At 42.8% G+C, this 19893-nt stretch overlaps 1 protein-coding gene and 1 long non-coding RNA gene across 5 annotated transcripts; one reads left to right on the top strand and one right to left on the bottom strand.

The window, feature by feature from the left end:
• The first annotated feature begins 28 nt into the window (after positions 1-28).
• Positions 29-16480, top strand: dennd1c (DENN domain containing 1C). 3 transcript variants are annotated; one of them, XM_086119594.1, is made up of 22 exons: positions 66-210; positions 553-617; positions 2043-2086; positions 2166-2215; positions 3321-3440; positions 3518-3587; positions 3665-3745; positions 4416-4469; positions 4563-4673; positions 4761-4861; positions 4929-4974; positions 5038-5136; positions 5799-5924; positions 6201-6302; positions 7229-7316; positions 7402-7442; positions 7520-7567; positions 7657-7704; positions 7788-7892; positions 12384-12463; positions 13160-13370; positions 13881-16480. In XM_086119594.1, the coding sequence occupies exons 1-22, from the start codon at positions 194-196 to the stop codon at positions 14613-14615; spliced, it is 2442 nt and encodes an 813-aa protein (XP_085975720.1). In that variant the 5' UTR covers positions 66-193; the 3' UTR covers positions 14616-16480. The 3 variants fall into 3 exon arrangements, with proteins under 3 accessions (XP_085975718.1, XP_085975720.1, XP_085975719.1); XM_086119593.1 differs by having other exon boundaries at positions 179-210; positions 5035-5136; XM_086119592.1 differs by having other exon boundaries at positions 29-210; positions 4416-4673; positions 5035-5136.
• LOC147200452 (uncharacterized) lies at positions 14708-18111 on the bottom strand. 2 transcript variants are annotated; one of them, XR_015101795.1, is made up of 4 exons: positions 17968-18111; positions 16583-16678; positions 16042-16148; positions 14708-15247 (listed from the first exon to the last, which is right to left on the bottom strand). It is a non-coding gene; the product is annotated as an uncharacterized LOC147200452 (long non-coding RNA). The 2 variants fall into 2 exon arrangements; XR_015101794.1 differs by lacking the exon at positions 14708-15247 and having other exon boundaries at positions 15386-16148.
• Between the last annotated feature and the right edge of the window lie 1782 nt (positions 18112-19893).

Genomic DNA, 19893 nt, shown 5'->3' with positions numbered 1-19893 from the left:
TGCACACAAACGATGACACAAGACTGACATGAAGCAGGAAGTGTTCAGTCACACGCAGACGGTGCTGATTGTGCAGCCGGCCGCTACTTCTCTCTGTCGTCCTGAACTCCAACAGAGATCACCTGCTGAAGATCTCACCCCACCCCCAACACCCCGTTGTACCGACACATGGACGCAGTGGCATTCAGACAACATGGGCTCTAGAGTGAGGTAAGTTAATCATGTCATTCCTCCACCCTCCAAAATGGTGATGTGAAAATTTATGTCCTCGCTTTTTTTTTTTGTCACTTCCTCTCACATCTGAAAGTTTCCTGCAGCGAGTGCATTTCACTCAACAAGGCACCCGAACTTTCAAGTTAGCAGAAAACAGAATGCGTTTCTTCCAGAGAGCCATATATTATTTGAATGTTTGCATTGCAATTCCATTCAAGCCGAATGTAAATATTTCCAGTCATCCATTTGACAGATTTGCTCACAGCCAGAGAGAAATGACTTTCCGATATTGAGGCCATATTTTGTGTGATGGGTTCTAATCTGTCATGATTTCCACAGACAAAATCCTGAGCGAGCGTTCAACGTGTTCTTTGAGGCAATATGTCCTATCGCCAGCGAAAAAGGTCAGTCGCTTTTTGCCACCTTGCAACAAGGCCTGCGACCATTTCAGTTTCTATTAATGTGCTCATCTGTACAACTTCATCCAATACACTCACAAATTTACCAGTGGAATTGTAGAGCCGCGGAAACATTCCTTTGATTCCAGCACTCATTTCCTCTTTCTCCAAGAAAAGTATAGCAATGCCAGCTAAGCTGAACAACTGCCTGAAATCAATGATACAAACACAATCTGTAACAATGGGTATTTCCTGTTCTGTGGTTTGAAAACCACACCGCTTGTCCTGTTGCTTTGAACCAGAAAGCAACATGAATGTGATCAGTCTCCGAGTACGACCCAAAGACTTTTTGCTTATTAACATGCGACATGTATTTGCAATCTTCGATCTCCAGTTTATTGAAATTGTCATGGTCTTAAAAATACAAAAGATGACAGTGAACACACTGACAATCGCCAATTGTCATGAGGCTGCCATCTCTGCTAGGTTTGCCTTTCATGAACGCTATCCACCCGTTTTTGCAGCTGTGCTTGCGCCTATTCCAGTCGACTTTGAGTGAGAGGCAGGATATACCCTAGACTGGTCACCAGCGATTTGCACGGCGTACATGGAAAAACAACTATTCACACACAGCAGTTGAAGTGTTCAAGTAACCTAACAATAGCTTGCATGTATTTGAATTGTGGGAGAAAGCCAGAGTACCCGGGGAAAACCCATGTAAACACAAGGAGAACATGCTTCACACACGAAGGCCAGAGCTGATCGTCGAAACCCGAACCTCTCGACAGTGAAACAGACATGCTAACCACTCTGCAAAGTAATCTTCCTGTATTTACCACTGACTTCACAAAAAAATACAAATCCACAGACAGGGTTCAACATTTTATCGGAAGACCTGCAACAAGTGTCTACATATGTTACAAAATACTTAATGTCCAACAATATACACTCAGCTAGAAAAAAAAAACATACAGAACACATTTGCCCTCTCTGAATGCTCTGCAGTTTAATTTCTATACAGCAGTGATTCCCAATTACAGTGGATAAAATATATTCTTGAATTATTTCATTTTTTTTCATCAAGTGGCTGCGTGAAATAAAAGCATGTGAATCGAAATACATTATTTAAGTAGAGTAGTAGTCTATTTATAAAATGTATCTGGATACAGATGACCTTATTTCATACAACCACTTGACGAAATGACATTGAGTAAATTCACCACTCCATTTTTTCACCGTAGGGTGCTGTGTAACGTCACGTGCTGTGGGAAATCACTCCATTTCAATAAATATTCCTGAAAATGATCATTTTTCCATTATATGTTCATCTATCGATGCCTGTGACATATAATGACAGGCAGAACGATTAAATGCTCTTCCATGGCTAGGAAACATTACCGTTGGATAAAGGTATGTATTTTTGTGCTCCAGATCCAGTCGTACGTCTTCAGTTTCCAGATGACTTCAGAGATGAGGTACACTCGTTTGGATCTGCTTGCCTGCATGCATCCATCTACCGTCAATTTTGAATGACATACATGATCTGCTTTGCAGGAGTCTTGTCAAACGTTATCCAGGTTCTGTTTCCCATACGACATGCAAGGGTGAGTTTTGCATCATTACTTCAACCAAAAGGTGTGCATTGTTACTAGGGATGGGAATTGATAAGATTTGCTCGATTCCAATTCCATTGTCGACTTTGTTTAATGATTAAATGCTTCATCGATTCTCTTATCAGTACTTTTTTTTTACGGTGGTCGTAGGGGTGGGGCGGGGGGGGGGGGGGGGCTAAACAAGTAGATTAGCAGCACCTACCCTTCAAAGTAAGGTCCAGGGTTTGATTCCGGCTCCGGCCTTCCTGTGTGGAATCTGTATGTTCCCCCCGTGGCTGTATGGGTTTTCTCCAGGTACTCTGGTTTCCTTCCACATTTCAAAAACATGGATGGAAGGTCAATGGAAGACTCAAAATCCTAAGCGTCAAACTCAGGTCCTGGAGGGCCGCTGATTCAAATGAAGAGCTTCAACATCAGGCTTCCTCAGAGCTTGCTGATGATCTGATCGTTTGAATCAGGTGTGTTGCAATAGGGAGAGTGGGAAAACATGCAGGACACCCCTCTGCTCTAAATTGTCCCCAGGTGTGATTTTGAGCGTGAATGGTTGTGTGCGGATAAGCGGATTCAAAAATGGTTGGATGGATGGATTGATGGTAGGTTAAGGGAATACTCTAACTTGTCCGATTGTGAGTGCACACAGATATTTGTCTATGTGTGCTTTGCGAGGGGATGGCCACCAGTTCAGTGTATACCCTGCCTACCGACCGAGGACGGCTGGGATGAAGTGTATGTAAGAGGAATTTTTGGGGGGGAGTGTGAGGAAGAGTTTTAGGTTTTTTTTTTTGGTGTGTGTATGTGAGGTTTTTTGTTTAATGTAAGTTTTTTTTTTGCTGCAGTCAGATTTATTATTTGTGGACTTTTTTTTATGCACATTAGCAACTGTTATGTTGTGTGGGGGGGCTGTGCAGCCCCCATACAATAAAGCCACCTCCATTGTCATCTACTACCCTTTTTTTGTCAGACTACACAGAAAAATCAGAAGCTGCATTGCGTCACAATCTGATAGGGCAAACAAATGTCTGTCTGCATTTTTTGGAGTGGTGGGGCAACATCGGCCATGGACTGCACTCTATTTCCAATATCATCTTTTATTCAGGGTAAGGGAGGAAACGGCTGTGCAGCACTTTACTTTTGTTCTGACTGATATTGAGGGATGCCAACGCTTTGGCTTCTGTCGTGTCAACAACAGTGCTAAGATGTGCCTTTGCATCCTCAGGTATGTACATGTTGGTGTGAATGCTAATGCTTAGTTTCATCACTCCATAGAGTATGACACTATGATTGTTTTCACAGTTACCTTCCCTGGTTTGAGGTCTTTTATAAATTTCTCAACACCCTAGCTGACTACATCACCAAGGGCCAGGTGAGTTTAAAATAAGGTCAAGTCTCATTTGTTCCAAATAAACATGATGACACCAAGCACATTCATCTGCTTATCAGATCGATGACATGAAGGTGATGCTCGCTGCACTCTACAAGCAACCCATTCCACTGGCAGCTGGATCTATCACACTGCAGATGGTAAATTTAAAAAAAAAAGGTATATGGTGGATACTGTACTTTATATTGAGCAGCAATGGGTTGTTTAGGGTTCCATGGCTTCGAGGGGGCTACACAACAGTGTTCAGTCACTTAGCAGAGGGAATTTATACTACTCATATTAATACTTCGATATAGCTCAGGCGTGCAAACTGGCCATTCTCGCAAAACAAACCCATATTTATGTTGACCATTGAGGGGTTTCATTTTATCTGTGACCTCAAACTGTCCAGCTCTGTTTTTTGTTGTTTGTTTGTTTTTTTACAACATTTCATGAAATGTTACAATTTTTTTTTAAATCAGAGATGAAAGATTTCTGGTTGCATTTTTACACTGATTATGATTACCGGTAATCATCATCATCATCATCATCATCATTCTAAATTTCTGTATAAGGGTTAGGTTCAGCAACAGGAGGATTTTTTTTTCCTGAAACGTGATTGGTACAAATCACAACTCATGGAAAACATCGCTTTTTTAGATCAAACTTAAAAACAAAAACTGAAAATATTTACTCAGAACTGAAATGTTAGAAAATATAAAGATGTTTTTGAAATACTTTTCGGGACACAGAAAACCATCTCTGATTAACATTTATTGCTGGCCAGTGTTATCATTTCCCAATATAATCATGTTGAAATCTTCTGGCAAGGCTCCACACTTCATTGCTCCTGATCCGAGAGGTCTGCCGTCTATTCCTGAAAATGTGAGTATTTGCGATCAAACCTGGCGCCTCAAGTTTTACTTGCTAAGAACTCCGCTGTGTTTGCATTTATGTGTGTTGGTGTCTGTACACCAGAGGAATTTGACAGAGCTGGTCGTGGCAGTAGATGTGACGAACCTTCTGCAGCTCTACGCCAGCATGTTGTTTGAGAGACGCATCCTTATATTTGCTCGCAAACTCAACACTGTGTGTATTTCTTTCATTGTTTTGCATTCCATTTAAATACGCTTGACACACATTCACACATATCGTGTGCTACTGTGCCGTTTGTAGCTGACATCTTGTGTACATGCACTCGGGGCTCTGTTATACCCAATGCACTGGCAACACATCTTCATCCCAGTTCTGCCACCTCACCTTCTTGACTATTGCTGGTAAGCCTGTCAGTCTGTCGTCTGTATTTCTATTTCTATACGTCACATCTGGTATCACCTGTTGCAGTGCACCTATGCCGTACCTAATTGGGGTTCATAGCAGTCTAGCCGAGGTAAGAAATTGTTTGAAATGCATAAACAAAGGCCATTAAATAACAGTGTGGGTTTGGCAGAAGGTGAGGAGTCGAGGCTTGGAAGAAGTTGTCATTTTGAATGTGGATACAAACACATTGGAAACCCCTTTCAATGACCTGAAGAAGATACCTTCCGATGTGGTAATAGCTCCTTCGTGTGTGTGTGTGTGTGTGTGTGTGTGTCTGTGGTGTGTGCGTGTGTGTGTGTGTCTGTGTGTGTGTGTGCATGCGTGCGTGCGTGTGTGTGTGTGCGTGTGAATGTATTTATTTAAGCAGTGTCTGCATCAATCATTAGTAGTGTTGCAGTGGTTCACGGAGCTGTCCTTCACATTTCCCATCATCCACTGGCACGACCCAAAAGTATTGTAACAGCAAGGCCAATTCATGTATTTTTGCTGAAAAGTGAAAACGCTTCGGCTTGACATCATTTGAGAAAAGAGATCAACAATTCAGTTTTTATTTGCACACTGAACATCTGTTGGTGTTAATTCAACACCTCTGGGTGTTCATTTTAACACAGGCAAAGTGTCAATATGCATCCATGGTACGTGGTGTTAAAGTAACATTTATTTACGTGTTAAATGTTCAACACCCAATAGTGTATCACTGCAACACAATGTGTTGGCGGTGCAGGAATAATGACAATATTGAGTGTGGCGGGAAAGGTTTTTCAAATATTTATCTCTGTCTCTTTTTATATCATAAACACCTGGCATTTGACCAGGAGCGTGAGGACTTTTTCCATTGTATGTCGTATCTGCGTCACGTCACCAGTTGTAAATGTACAGTATATCTGTCCCCAGGTGTCTGGGCTGAAAGTATGTTTGAAGCGTCAGGTGGTTTCTGCTGGTTGTGGGGTCTCACGGGCCTTTCTCAAGGCCCAGTCTGTCCTGTTTGGAGGATACAAGGATGCTCTGCAGAATCATAAGGTCGGTTTCTCCTTCAAATGTGGCTTGGAGTGGATGCAAGTGTTTAATTATTATTTATTTCCTTACATTTTTGTACAATGATCCAGTTTGTATTTCTATTTTTCATTTTTAAAAATAAATTTTAATCCTGGAGGTGAATTGAATTTTCATATTCTGTTGGAATTTTCTTTTGTACACATTACATATTATGATTATTATTAGTAGTAGTCTTAGTAGTAGTCATAATAGTAGTATTGTAAATATTGAAATATTGTAATCTTTTCTTTAATTTTGCAGGGGGGTGAGGTATCCTTCAGTAATGATTTGTTTCTAGACCACAAATCAGCCAGTATGAGGGGATTTCTTCAGAGTGCCATTCATTTACAGTTTTTCAAACAGGTACAGCACATGGCTTCTCTAAGTGTCTGCTGCTCTCTACTGGACAAAAATCTTTAACCATGTACTGTACGGTGTGTACTCATTGAAAAACTAGGTTTGCGGGGAGGGATTCTCAAGTACAAAATAATTGCACAATGAGACACCATTTTACTTTTGTGACTTGTGTTAGTTGATTCCATTTATTTAGTTATCATTGTTGTATCACTGAAAAAACAAATCCATGATACTAGTTGTTTGCACTCCTGCCTCACAGATGAAAGGTTCTGGGTCCTGAGCTCCAGCTTGATTTCTGTGTGGATTTTGCATGTGATGAAACATTTATAATGGTTCCCCAAAATTCGTAACGGCCCTCCAAATCAAACCGTAACTACATTGTGGCCCGCGACAAAAATGAGTTTGACAGCCCTGCTGTAAATTGTGTGAATGTGAATGTGAATGGTTGTTTTGATTATTGCCCTGGGGTTGCCTGGCGACCAGTCCAGGGTGCTGGGATAGGCTTGAGCTCACCAGTGACCCTGAGGATAGGCATTCTAGAAAATGGATGCATGATTGGATATGTAAAACAGTTTAAAGTTGAGTACTGCTAGCCAATGTTAGCAATTACTACTCTGCACACGTTGAATTTATGACCCTAGCTGGTCGTTTGGGTGCTTTACTTGCCAGGACGATAGGAATGCATGCACCTCATCTGTATCAGTAAATATTATAGTCAGTAAAAATAATAGTCTGCATTTATTCTAGTGAATAGATGTAGGACGACATCCGATCAGCTCCTTACACGTGTACTCCGTGCAGTTTACTGACTTATTCTGTTGAGGCTGAACAACGTGGCTCCATACGAATCTGATTCAAAGACAGAGTCATCCCTGAGATAATTTATGTGATATTAGTGTTCATTAGTAGGCTAATTTGCTAAGTATTTTCAGTTTATTGATGGACGCCTGGACATCCTGAACACAGGGAAAGTGCCACAGGACCTCTTTGAAGAGGAAATTCTTCAATGTGAAACAACAGGTAGGTACATTCAGTGTGCTGTAGTGTAGACAGATTGTGGAGGGAGGAATCTGTCACTTATTTCCTTGTTCGTCTTTGTTTCCAGGAAAGAGTAAATCTTACCTACAGATAGTTGGTAATTTAAAGGTAAGTGAGTACTCATTTAAAAAAAAGTATCTACTCGTATTGTTGGCCAATTCAGGATCCTGTTCTATCTGTGACAGAGAGGGGGAGGTGCGCTGATCCTCAACATCAAGTCCAAAACAAATAACGTACGGGTGAACTGTTGGGTGTTTCGTGAGACTAGCGTCTGCTATACTTGAACTATTGTTTGTATACAAAAATGCTCTGTCTTTACCAGGCAAAAGGCCTCACAAGTTCTGGTTTGAAAAGCAGGTTGAAACATAAGGTGAGTTATGTAATGGTTGCTGTAATACTTAACTATGGTGTGATATATTTGTGGCTTCACCAACAAGTGCGTTTGTAAGGCAGGCCTTCAGTCAAACACAGACCCTTCAGAGAGGCGGATCTTTGTCACATCGTGCTCAGTCTGACTGCCTGCAGAATCGTCTGCCAATCACACAACACTTTGGAATGGTAATAATCCCCCAAAAATGTAATACAACATCTATGCCTGTCAATGGAAAGCCGCCGTTTGACCATTTGTTCACAATCTTTTTTTGGCGATCTTGTAGGAGTCGGCTCTTGGTCCTTAATTTTAAAACAATCCCGCGCACGAGTAGATTGACTCTGGCACACGGCATAGAAAGACTGGATTTGACTACTAGTACACGATTAAACCTCATTAGCAAACTACTGTCCTGTGCTTGTAATGCCTGCATCAGACTATAACAGTTTAATGGCCCGAGTTGCTATCACGAACATCATTTGTCGGGAACAGTTCAACTCCTTGTAGTGTGACATAATATAAATACATATATTTATATAAAAAATTCCTCGTCTCACCCCCCCTCGGGTGGTGTCCATCCCTCATTCAGCTCGGGTCCTCTACCAGAGGCCAGGAAGCTTGAGGGTTCTGCGCAGTATCCTTGCTGTTCCCAGCACTGCACATTTATGGACTGAGATGTCCGATGTTGTTCCCGGGATCTGTTGCAACCACTCATCTAGTTTGGGGGTCACTGCCCCGAGTGCTCCGACCACCACAGGCACGACTGTCACCTTTACCTTCCAGGCTCTCTCCAGCTCCTCTCCGAGCCCTTGGTATTTCTCGAGTTTCTCGTGTTCCTTCTTTCTGATGTTTCCATCACTTGGGACCGCTACATCCACTACAAGGGCTTCCCTCTGCCCTTTATCTATGATCAGGATATCTGGTTGGTTCGCCATTACCATCTTGTCAGTCTGGATCTGGAAGTCCCACAGGATCTTCGCTCTGTCATTCTCCACCACCTTCGGAGGTGTTTCCCATTTTGACCTTGGGGTTTCCAGTCCATACTCCGCACAGATGTTTCGGTAGACTATGCCAGCCACCTGGTTATGGCGTTCCATGTAGGCTTTCCCTGCCAGCATCTTACACCCTGCAGTTATGTGTTGGATCGTCTCAGGTGCCTCTTTGCACAACCTACACCTTGGGTCTTGTCTGGTGTGGTATATCTGGGCCTCAATGGCTCTGGTGCTCAGGGCCTGCTCCTGAGCAGCCAGGATGAGTGCCTCTGTGCTGTCCTTCAGGCCAGCCCTCTCTAGCCACTGATAGGACTTCTTGAGATCGGCCACTTCAGTTATGGTCCGGTGGTACATCCCGTGTAGGGGCTTGTCCTCCCATGATGGTCCCTCTTCCAGCACCTCATCTTCTGTTCCCCATTGTCTGAGACATTCTCTGAGTACGGCATCCGTTGGAGCCTTCTCCTTGATGTATTCATGGAGCTTGGATGTTTCATCCTGGACAGTGGCTCTCACACTCACTAGTCCCCGGCCTCCTTACTTTCGGCTTGCGTACAGTCTCAGGGTGCTGGATTTGGGATGGAACCCTCCATGCATGGTTAGGAGCTTTCTGGTCTTAATGTCCGTGGTCTGAATCTCTTCCTTTGGCCACCTTATTATTCCTGCAGGGTATCTGATCACTGGCAGGGCATAGCTGTTTATTGCCCGGGTCTTATTCTTGCCATTGAGCTGGCTTCTTAGGACTTGCCTCACTCGCTGGAGGTATTTGGCCGTAGCCGCTTTCCTTGTTGCCAGTTCGAGGTTGCCATTGACTTGTGGTATACCGAGGTACTTGTAGCTGTCCTCAATGTCTGCTATTGTTCCTTCAGGGAGTGAGACCCCTTCAGTGCGGACTACCTTTCCTCTCTTAGTCACCATCCGACTACATTTCTCAAGCCCGAATGACATCCCGATGTCGCTGCTGTAGATCCTGGTTGTGTGGATCAGGGAGTCTATGTCCCTTTCGCTCTTAGCATACAGCTTTATGTCATCCATGTAGAGGAGGTGACTGATCGTAGCTCCATTTCTGAGGCGGTATCCATAGCCTGTCTTGGTGATTACTTGGCTTAGGGGGTTCAGTCCTATGCAGAACAGCAGTGGGGAGAGTGCATCACCTTGGTATATGCCACATTTGATGGACACTTGGGTAAGTGGCTTGTCATTGGCTTCCAGTGTGGTTTTCCACATCCTCATCGAGTTCGCAACAAAGGCTCTTAGGGTCCTGTTCACCTTATACAACTCCAAGCATTCAGTGATCCATGTGTGTGGCATCGAGTCATAGGCTTTCTTGTAATCAATCCAGGCTGTGCACAGGTTGGTATGTCGGGACCTGCAGTCTTGTGCGACTGTTCTGTCAACCAGAAGCTGATGTTTGGCTCCTCTGGTATCTCTACCAATGCTTCGCTCATGTATTGATCCATGTGTCCACTTATCTTAGCCGCAATGATGCCTGACATGAGCTTCCATGTTGTGGAGAGACAGGTTATTGGCTGATAGTTGGATGGGACTGCACCCTTTGCGGGATCCTTCATGATCAGGATCGTTCGCCCTTCGGTTAGCCATCCTGGGTGAGTCCCATCCCTCAGCAGCTGGTTCATTTGTGCTGCTAGGCGCTCATAGAGTGCTGTGAGTTTCTTTAGCCAGTAGGTGTGGACCATGTCCGGGCCTGGTGCTGTCCAGTTCTTCATATCTGAGACTCTTTCCTGTATGTCTGCCACTGTTATGGTAACTGGGTTCTGTTCAGGGAGGTTGCTGTGCTCCTCTCTCAGGGTCACCAGCCATTGTGCACTGCTGTTATGTGCAACCTCCTTCTCCCATATGCCTTTCCAGTGCCTTTCAGTTTCCAGTCTTGGTGGGTCAGCTCTGTTGTTAGGACCCTGCCACTGAGCGTACACTTTCGCAGGTTGTGTTGCGAACAGCCTGTTTATTCGTCTGGCCTCATTCTCTTTCGTGTACTGCTTTAGGCGACTGGACAAGGCTTGGAGCCTTTGTTTGGCAGTTTCGAGTGCTTCAAATATGGTCATCTGGATGTACTTTCCGGGTATCGGCCTTTTCATCACACCTCTCTGGGCCTCGGTTTCTAGGTTGCCCAGCTTTCATTCTCGCCATGATCTTAGCTTTCAGGTCAGTTGCTGCCTCGCTCAGCATTTCATTCATTGGGGCTGGCCTCCCAATCTCATCATCTGCATTCATTGGGGCTTGCCTCCCAATCTCTGGTATGACCTCCTCCTCTGATCTGGCAGCCTGGGGCCCTTCACCATGGAACCTGCGTTATACCTCATCAATCTCAAGTTGTGACAGCAGTTGCCGTTTATGGATGTTGGAACACTGAGCTACTAGTTGTTTCGTGGTCAACCGTGCCTGTGGGTTTCGAAGTAACCATTTAGCCCACATTCTCTGCATATAACCCCTCTGACTAGGGTTGCTTGAGTAGTAGCATTCCAACAGAGCCATGTTATCGCATCTCGCCCATCTCCGCTTTGTTCCAGTAGCCCATTTTTCATCAAGGTGCTCTGGTTCCCCAGCACCTGACGCAGACCTTGTTTGGCCGGGCGACGTCTGAGCCGGCATGTCATTCGTTTTATTGTCTCTCATCATTGTATGAGGTAGGCATTAGCGTCAAGGATCTTGCCCAAGGACCCACACTGGATGGTGTTATGTGCTAATTTTTTGCCCCAAGCGGGATTCGAACCACCGTCTGCCGTACGCCAAACCGATGCCTTACCAACTGAGCTATCCAGTCGCTTTGTGTGTGTATACACACACACACACACACACACACATATATATATATGTGTATATATATGTGTGTATATATATATATATATATGTGTGTATATATATATATACACATATATATAGGGCGGCCCGGTAGTCCAGTGGTTAGCACGTCGGCTTCACAGTGCAGAGGTACCGGGTTCGATTCCAGCTCCGGCCTCCCTGTGTGGAGTTTGCATGTTCTCCCCGGGCCTGCGTGGGTTTTCTCCGGGTGCTCCGGTTTCCTCCCACATTCCAAAAACATGCATGTCAGGCTGATTGGACGCTCTAAATTGTCCCTAGGTGTGAGTGTGGGCGTGGATGGTTGTTCGTCTCTGTGTGCCCTGCGATTGGCTGGCAACTCATTCAGGGTGTCCCCCGCCTGCTGCCCAGAGATGGCTGGGATAGGCTCCAGCACCCCCCGCGACCCTAGTGAGGATCAAGCGGTTCGGAAAATGGATGGATGGATATATACATATATATATATATATATATATATATATAGAGAGAGAGAGAGAGAGAGATACTGTATATATATAACATTATGTTGCCTGCTTGCCAGCAGTATTAAGAATACTTGAACATGTTCCCTCAAATGATCCACGCATCTGAGCATTCATCGAACCACAGTGAGCAACATCAGACATGCACACGACTGCTAAACAGTATAACTCCTGTCCAAAACCTGAGATCAGATGTCACATCAGGGGTCAGCAATGAATAAATGGCCATACGGCTTTCCATACATGAGAGAAAAGTAAAGCACAACATCCGATGCATTCAATGTATGTGTCTTGCATTTTTTTTGGTGCTGTTTTCACACCTCTGCCTCTATTTGTCTGTCAAACCTTTTTTTTCTTTTTTGTTTGATGCTGGTGATTATTTTTCTTCGAGTCACGTCCTCGTCGGCCCAGTTACAAACTTGGTGTCACACAAGGCCAGGGAGCCAAGGCAGCTGGAGATGCATGGAGCGGGTGAGAAACCTAAACCTGCGGACAAGTATTATTGGCCATTTACAGTGCCAATTCATTAACCATTTACCGTATTTTCCGCACTATAAGGCGCACCTAAAAGCATTCAGCTTTGTCAAAAGCCGACAGTGCGCCTTCTAATCCGCCTCATAATTGGATCAATAATCTGATTTATTCGACGTAGTATTTTAAACGTTCTGTAAAGTGATTTGTTATAGCTGCAGCGATATAAATAAAGATGCATTGTATTTTTTTCTATTTGTATTTCCTTCAGCGCAGCTTCATCTAGTGGATGCATAACGTAACTTCAGCCATGATTGGAGCTTCTATTCCTGTGCGCCTTATAATGCAGTGTGCCTTATAGTGTGGAAAATATGGTAGTTTACATTTTGGACATAGTTTTGCTTTGTGGAAATAATTTGGGGGAGTCCTGACTTGAATTCTATCAAACTCCTTTGGGATGAACTAAAACAAAGAAGGTAGAGCCAAAGCCATCAGGTCCTCTCACTGGTCCAAAATGAGTTGATGTTGATCTCCAAAACGTTCTTTTGGATAAATGAAAAAAAAAAAAAGAATCCACAGACACACTCCCAAATTGTGAAAAAAGTCTTCCCAAATGACTTTAACTTTAACCCATTTTTTTGGACTTTTTGTACATTATTTGGATGTGTCCATTCTTGTGTGGCCCTGTGTATCAAGGGCAATGCCTGGGCGAGGGGCCAAGCCTGACTCTGAGTTTAAAACGGATGAAGAGAAGGAGGAAGAGGAACTGTGTGATCTAGAGGAAATGGATCTTCTAAGCGAGATCTTTGACACCCTCAGCATTCGCAGCTCACATGACAGGGGCCTGTTATATGGCACACGCAGCCTGGATCTTTTTGGACCAGACAGCCATGACTATATTACAAAGGTAAGAACATAAAAATGACACATACATAATGTCAGAACGCTTCATTTTAAATGACTGTCAGAGAGGTCTTACTGGGTGGGCTAAATGTCACTTTTCCAATATACCCTTTGAGGTAAATTTATCGCATTCTCAGCATTATGTGGTCCATCCACTGCTGCGCAATTATGAACACATTAAATTATTTCCGGTCAGTCAATACTTTCTAGTTGTCGCAATTTTTAGATGCGTTTTTTTCCCCAAAAAATCTCCCTTTTCAAGGTAAAATTTGTAACATTTAAAAGTGGATGAAATTATAATTTACTTCCCCACTAAGTAGAGCTATTATACCATTTTTTTTTCAACATTATCAAAATGCATGAAAAATTCAAGAGATATCCACGGACATTATGGTTATTTGTGTATTGGATTATTTTATTTTATTTTTGAGAAAGCTAGGATCGTCTCTCCATCTTATTCAGTTGTGCAGGGCTAACCTGTGTAAATTTGATTAACAACGACTGTTTTGTTTAGCTTGGTCGAGTTAATCCCAGCCAGGAGAGCCTCTCTCTGTGCACGAGTGGCAGTGGCAGCCTTAACAGCTGGAACCTGGAACAGTCAGAGAACGTGCAAACGCTGACTGGCAACTCGGATGGGCTGTGCTTTGATGCAAATGAGACTGTCAAGGATACATCAGCATTTGTAACCGAGCAAGAAGAGATCCTGAGAGGCGTCGGAGATCAACAGTTGAAAAGGAAGGAAGCAATAGATGTGAACCACGAAGTAGAAATCCATAGCAGAAATAGTTCAAAGGAAGTGACGACTGAGCCAGAAAGGACAGTGACTTTAAAACAGAATCCTGTGGAGGAAACAGCTGAGCGACACGAGGACAAAGACTTGAAAAAGACAGAAGATGGTCTAAATCCAGGGGAGAGTGAGAAGCAACGTTGCGAAAACAAAACGGATGAAGTACAGGACGATGTAACAGAAGAAAGAAGTGGAATGCTCGTGGTGAAAAGTGCAGAGGTGGGCTTCCATTCTCAGGAGTCCAGAGAAGGCTTCCTTGAGAAGTCAAGGAATAAAGACTTGGCCGAGAGTGACAGAGCAGGTAACAGCAGCGACATTGTTCAAACATATCAGTCGTATAAATCAAGGACCCATTCAGATGCTAACAGCACCATCAAGAACGAGCAAGGAGGCCCAACTCCTCTCAAGGTATCAGAACTCAAAAAGATGTTTGAATCTCAATGGAGCAGCCACACTGGCTGATTGGGAGAGACACTTTGGTTCTGCCCCCCCCGCCCCCAAACTGTCCACATATCTTTTGACAAAGTTTGGATCATGACTAAGAAAGAAAGCAATAGTGTTCACATATTCTTTATTTACGTACACATTATTTTTACGTACAAAAGTCAACATAATAAAAGTGCATCATAGTTATCGCCAGTGTCAATCACTATCCTTCATGCATAATACATAATTTATCTGTATATTTATATAGACTAAACAATGCAGAGTGCAGTAAAAACGAACAAACCTCAATTCAAATACAAAGCCAAGTTCAGTTCAAATTTCTCTTTGTCATGAGCCAAACTGGTGACATATTTGATGACCTATTTAATCCAATAAGTGAATCAAAAGGGAAAAAAAGTGTCTGGTGTGTCAGGAAGATTTGTGGTGCAAAACTTAAGAATGGATAATCACCACAAGTGCGTGGGGGTATTCATCCACACGGTTGATAAAGGGGTCAGTGGTGAAGTTGCAACATAATGTGGAGTAAATCATATGAGGCGTTCTTCTTTGGGCAAAGGGAAAGGCAGGCCGTTCTTTTCGGATCCACCTGCTGCGGCCGGTTTACTTTCTTCTGCGCTGGGGCGGTAGGTTCCCTCCATTCTTCTCTTCTTTATGACGCACAGCAGAAGAAGCAGAGTCAAGCCAAGGAACAGAACCACGGTGGAGAACAGTGCCGACACCGTGAGTGGGAAGAATGCGCGCATTGTCATGGTGAGGTACAGCTGTAAAAAGGAGATGAAAATGGCAAATATTTTCAACCTCAACTTACATACAGATATCGTATTCTCACCGTGTACTCATATGCACTTATTTATTGATTTCACCTTAATTTATCCAGATGACGTATTTCTCCAATGACAAACAAACCATTAATGTGTAATCTCATCTTGTTACACTTGCATTTGGGGCTAAGTATTGCCAACAACCTCATGATAGAATGCGTAATCACGATTCAGGGGTCATGATGCTGAACATGTGGAGCCCGATACGTGGCATTCACGGTGGTACATATCCTGGTATTTTGGATTACTTTCCATCTATTTTTGATGAAAATAGTGATGTTTACACAAATTATATTTTGTGCTGAATGGTAAACATTTTCTTCTTCTACTGTTAGCAGCGCTTTCTGTTTAGAGTCAGTGCCGTGCCTGCTTGAAAGCAAAAATGAGCTTTCAGAGATGCCTCCGTATCGTATAGAAGCCCACAACGACATCTTCCCGTGTCGATTTTTTTTTCGCACACCCCTACTTGCATTTTACTTTTTTATTGGCTTTTTGAGGCGGCACCTGGCAAAGAACAAGCGTAATGATGACTGAATGGAAATTACTGCAATGTAGGAAAGGTTCTGGCTCCACCAGACATATGTGCAAACTGTACAATGACTAAAATACCAAATACATACAAAGGTTGCTTGACTATATGTCCCAATGAATGACAGGTGACCAGTCTATGGTGTACCCCGGCTCGTGCCTGAAGTCAGGTGGGAGAGCCTCCAGCTCACCTGCAACCCTGATGAGAACAAGTGAAATAGAAAATAGATGGGTGAATGGAGATTTTTTTTAATTTTTTTTCATACACAATACCGTTTTCTGTTTTTAATGGTATGACAAATGAAGGATGTTAAAATATGACCAAAAAAAGTGTGTATAATTAAAGATTTTGTGGGGGTGACAGTGTAATGCTGGAACAAATCAAAACAATGGTTTTTAATATTCATTTCTGACTTGAGGGTAATGTCTCGGGATATAGAAAACAAAATCATTCTACATGTTTTAACGGGTGAATTTTTTTGTTTAGCATTCATGGCTTGTTACATATTAAGCTCATAGTATCACATCGCACTTGTGCGTGTTATTCCAAGAAATGTCATTGGATAGTAAGAGAAACTGCATGATAAGGGTAAAAGAAACACACACAATTTAGACAATGTGACAATATTTTACCTCTCAGAAGAAAGGAAACAAGCTTTGAGGTCTGGGGTGGCCTTGAATCTTACATTGGAACAAACAAGCATCAGCCAAATTTTAATCATGCAGCATCTGGGGGGGAAAAAAGGCCATAACCAGTCAGATAATAATTACAGGTTTCTTATTTTCTGCACTTATGTAGGTATTTAGTATTTACCTTGGTGTTAAAGGTCCCCTTACATTATAATACATTTTTTCCCCACTTATTCCACAAACACATTATTAATCGGAATACACTGGTACCTCTACTTACGAATGTCTCTTCATATGAAATATTCAAATTACGAAATGCCGCAACAGGAAAATATATATTAATTATAAATTAGCATTTTTAAATCCGTTTTTACACACTAATTGTAAAATATAAATTTGGGTATGACTGATCCACTTCTGGGCGGCCCGGTAGTCAAGTGGTTAGCACGTCGACCTCACAGTGCAGAGGTACCGTGTTTGATTCTGGCTCTGGCCTTCCTGTGTGGATTTTGCATGTTCTCCCCGTGCTTGCGTGGGTTTTCTCCGGGTCCTCCGGTTTCCTCCCACATTCCGAAAACATGCATGGCAGGCTGACAGAACACTCCAAATTGTCCCTAGGTCTGAGTGTGAGTGCGGATGGTTGTTCGTTTCTGTGTGCCCTGTGATTGGCTGGCAACCTGTTCAGGGTGTCCCCCGCCTAATGCCTGAAGACAGCTGGGATGGGCTCCAGCACCCCCCCCCCAGTGAGGATAAAGCGGTTCGGAAAATGAATGAATGATCCAATTCTCACAAATGATGATTTGGTGGGCTTCAGAGGATTTTCAGATTTCACAGTGGGCCATGAGACAGTTTACGTTTGGGAATGCCTGGCGATTCAAAGCATGTCAAAAAACACAAAAATGTTGACCAGTTTTCCGATGCCACCGCTGATGTCTATTAATGTCTTGTTTTGTTTAAAACACAAAAGAAAATATGCTTTCTTTCATGGATCAGAAAATCATATCCACATATTGAAATGTTGTACTTTAAAAAAAATCATTTATCTTAAAAATAAACCTTTTCGCTTCCTTTCCATTCGGTGTGAAATAAGTTGCTGACAAAAATTATGTTTTATTGAAAAGTTAAAAATATATATAATTTAAAAAAAAAAGCTTGTCCGAAAAATAAATCCTCAAGTCAAGCTAATAATCGTGCGGACTGGCCGATCGAGATGCGGTTCTGCGGGTCAGGAAGGAATGCAGCCCATCCTGCTCCACCTGTTCTCTCAGCTGACTGCTGTGTGCCGCCACAAAGTTGGAGGAGGAACCGAAGAATCCCCGCCAACACTAACTCACCTTCTTCGCTGCAGTCACCATTAAGACCTACGACGTTACTTGAGAGAAAATTACCTGTCCAAGAGCCGGGAATGTGTCCAGGTGAAATGAAGCTCGTCGTTTGTTAAAGTCCCACTTTAAAGACGCTAGAGAAGTATCCACCGGGACAACAACGCGTCCTCAGCCCAACCGAAACTATTTGGAAGCGCACTACCTGACTGTCCATATGGAAATAAGCAGGTCACGTGATCACATCGGCCAATCAGAAACGTCTGCCATTCTCGGTTTGTGCCACGTTCGACAAATGTTTGTTTTGGGCTCTTGTTTTTCATTATTTCGTGTTTAAAAACAGGTACGTCCGCGCCAACTGCTTTAAAAAGTGATAATAAATAACTGCAAGTATTTAATTGGTAAACTAGCTAATTTTCGTAACTTTTCACACTACCACCAACGTTTATTCTCTACAAAGCACCTACCAACTAATTTACCTATTTACACATTTGTTCAATTGTTTTCTGTGAGGAATTTGCATGTCCTCTTCGTGCTTGTGTGTATTTTGTACGGATGTATGAGTTTCAGCTGCATTTTATGACTCATTTGTCATTAAGAAGTATGCGGCTGTGTTTTTACAGACACTTTTCAAGAGTGCGTGGACAAATAATGCACATGCACACAGCAGCTTCCTCAGAGATTTCCCTCTGTGGACTGCCGTTGATAGAAGGACGCTGTCAATATCTGGCCCGACCGGAGCTCCATGATGCCACCATGAGCTTGCAGAGTGAATACATGGAACACCGTTTCATGTATTCGGTTACTCCCAAAGCCAGCCCATTCCTGCCTGAAAGACTTTACGGGTCCCTGTTGGACAATGTAAAACGAGTGCCACTAGAGGGCACACGTTTAAATCAACAGGAAAATTCTGTATTTTAAGACATGACGCATCAAAGAAACACCTGGCTCTCGATTGTGCAGTCAAACATAAGTGGGGGTCTTTCTATATTAACCTCTGTTTTCAAGGAGGCATGCAGAAAATTACTAGAGAGTAATTCAGGAAGTTAACAGCAGTGAATGTTGTAACAGTCATCTACATACCTGTCAACTCATACGGTTTAGCCATAGTTCATACGGATTTTGTGGTGAATCTTACGTATATGGCCGTATCGCACAAATCATACGGATTCTGAAAATTTCCGTCCGTCCGCCGCCCCCCCCCCCCCCAACAGGTAGTTCCGTTTGCTTTTGCCCAGAATGGTGATAGTCTACTCGAATGCTTTCATTTCGAAAGTAAATATGAATGGATGCTGTAACTTCGAGCCGATGGGTCAGCATTTGGAGTTGGTGAAAAAAGTAACGCAGGAATACAACTCTGAACACAGTAATGCCACTAAGTAGAATGATGATTAGACATTAACCAGACATTGTATTATGGAGATCTACAATAAATATCATTGAAAATTTCGTGGGTTTTTTCTGCCGTTATTTTGACATATAAAATGCTTTGGTATGTTATAAGGATTATTTGCTCTTTATAAGGATTTTTTTGGTAGTTTATACAGGTTGGCGCTCCAAAAAGTTGACAGGTATGCATCTAGATGGTCGAAGACAAGTATTCATACTGTGACCAAATACAGTTTTTTATGTGTTAGCATCTTTTACCAATTTTCACAATTTCTTATACATTGTTTTTACTGACTGTGGAAAATGATTTTTTAATAGGCACGTTTTTACTCTGTGTTGTAAATACACACGTCCACAGAAAAACAAATGCCAGTTTTTAAACGTCGTTTTCAGGGCAAACCAAAAGGGTAATATATTTTAGCCAGACAAAGGAAGTGGAGGGTGGTGTCATTGATGATTCTGTCATAGGTGTGTTAACATGATTAAATCCTGACTCCATGTTGACTCCAAATGAACGGGTTCAATGTCAGGCTTCCACAGAGCTTGCTGATGATCTGATCATTTGAATCAGGTGTGTTGAAACAGAGAGCCTTGAAAAACATG

Source organism: Hippocampus guttulatus, chromosome 9 (genome assembly GCF_054856545.1).
Source record: "Hippocampus guttulatus isolate MCC_2025c chromosome 9, RoL_Hgut_1.0, whole genome shotgun sequence".
Taxonomy (NCBI): domain Eukaryota; kingdom Metazoa; phylum Chordata; class Actinopteri; order Syngnathiformes; family Syngnathidae; genus Hippocampus; species Hippocampus guttulatus.
The sequence above is the reverse complement of the archived record's forward strand: the minus strand, read 5'-3'. Positions and strand labels throughout refer to the sequence as shown.

Bases quoted from the DNA above. Each gene is read 5' to 3' on its own strand.
- dennd1c (XM_086119592.1), top strand. From the start codon at position 29: ATGAAGCAGGAAGTGTTCAGTCACACGCAGACGGTGCTGATTGTGCAG. The intron at 6,303-7,228 runs GTACAGCACATG...AAGTATTTTCAG, and splicing joins ATTTACAGTTTTTCAAACAG to TTTATTGATGGACGCCTGGA. The intron at 7,893-12,383 runs GTAATAATCCCC...TTTTTCTTCGAG, and splicing joins TCACACAACACTTTGGAATG to TCACGTCCTCGTCGGCCCAG.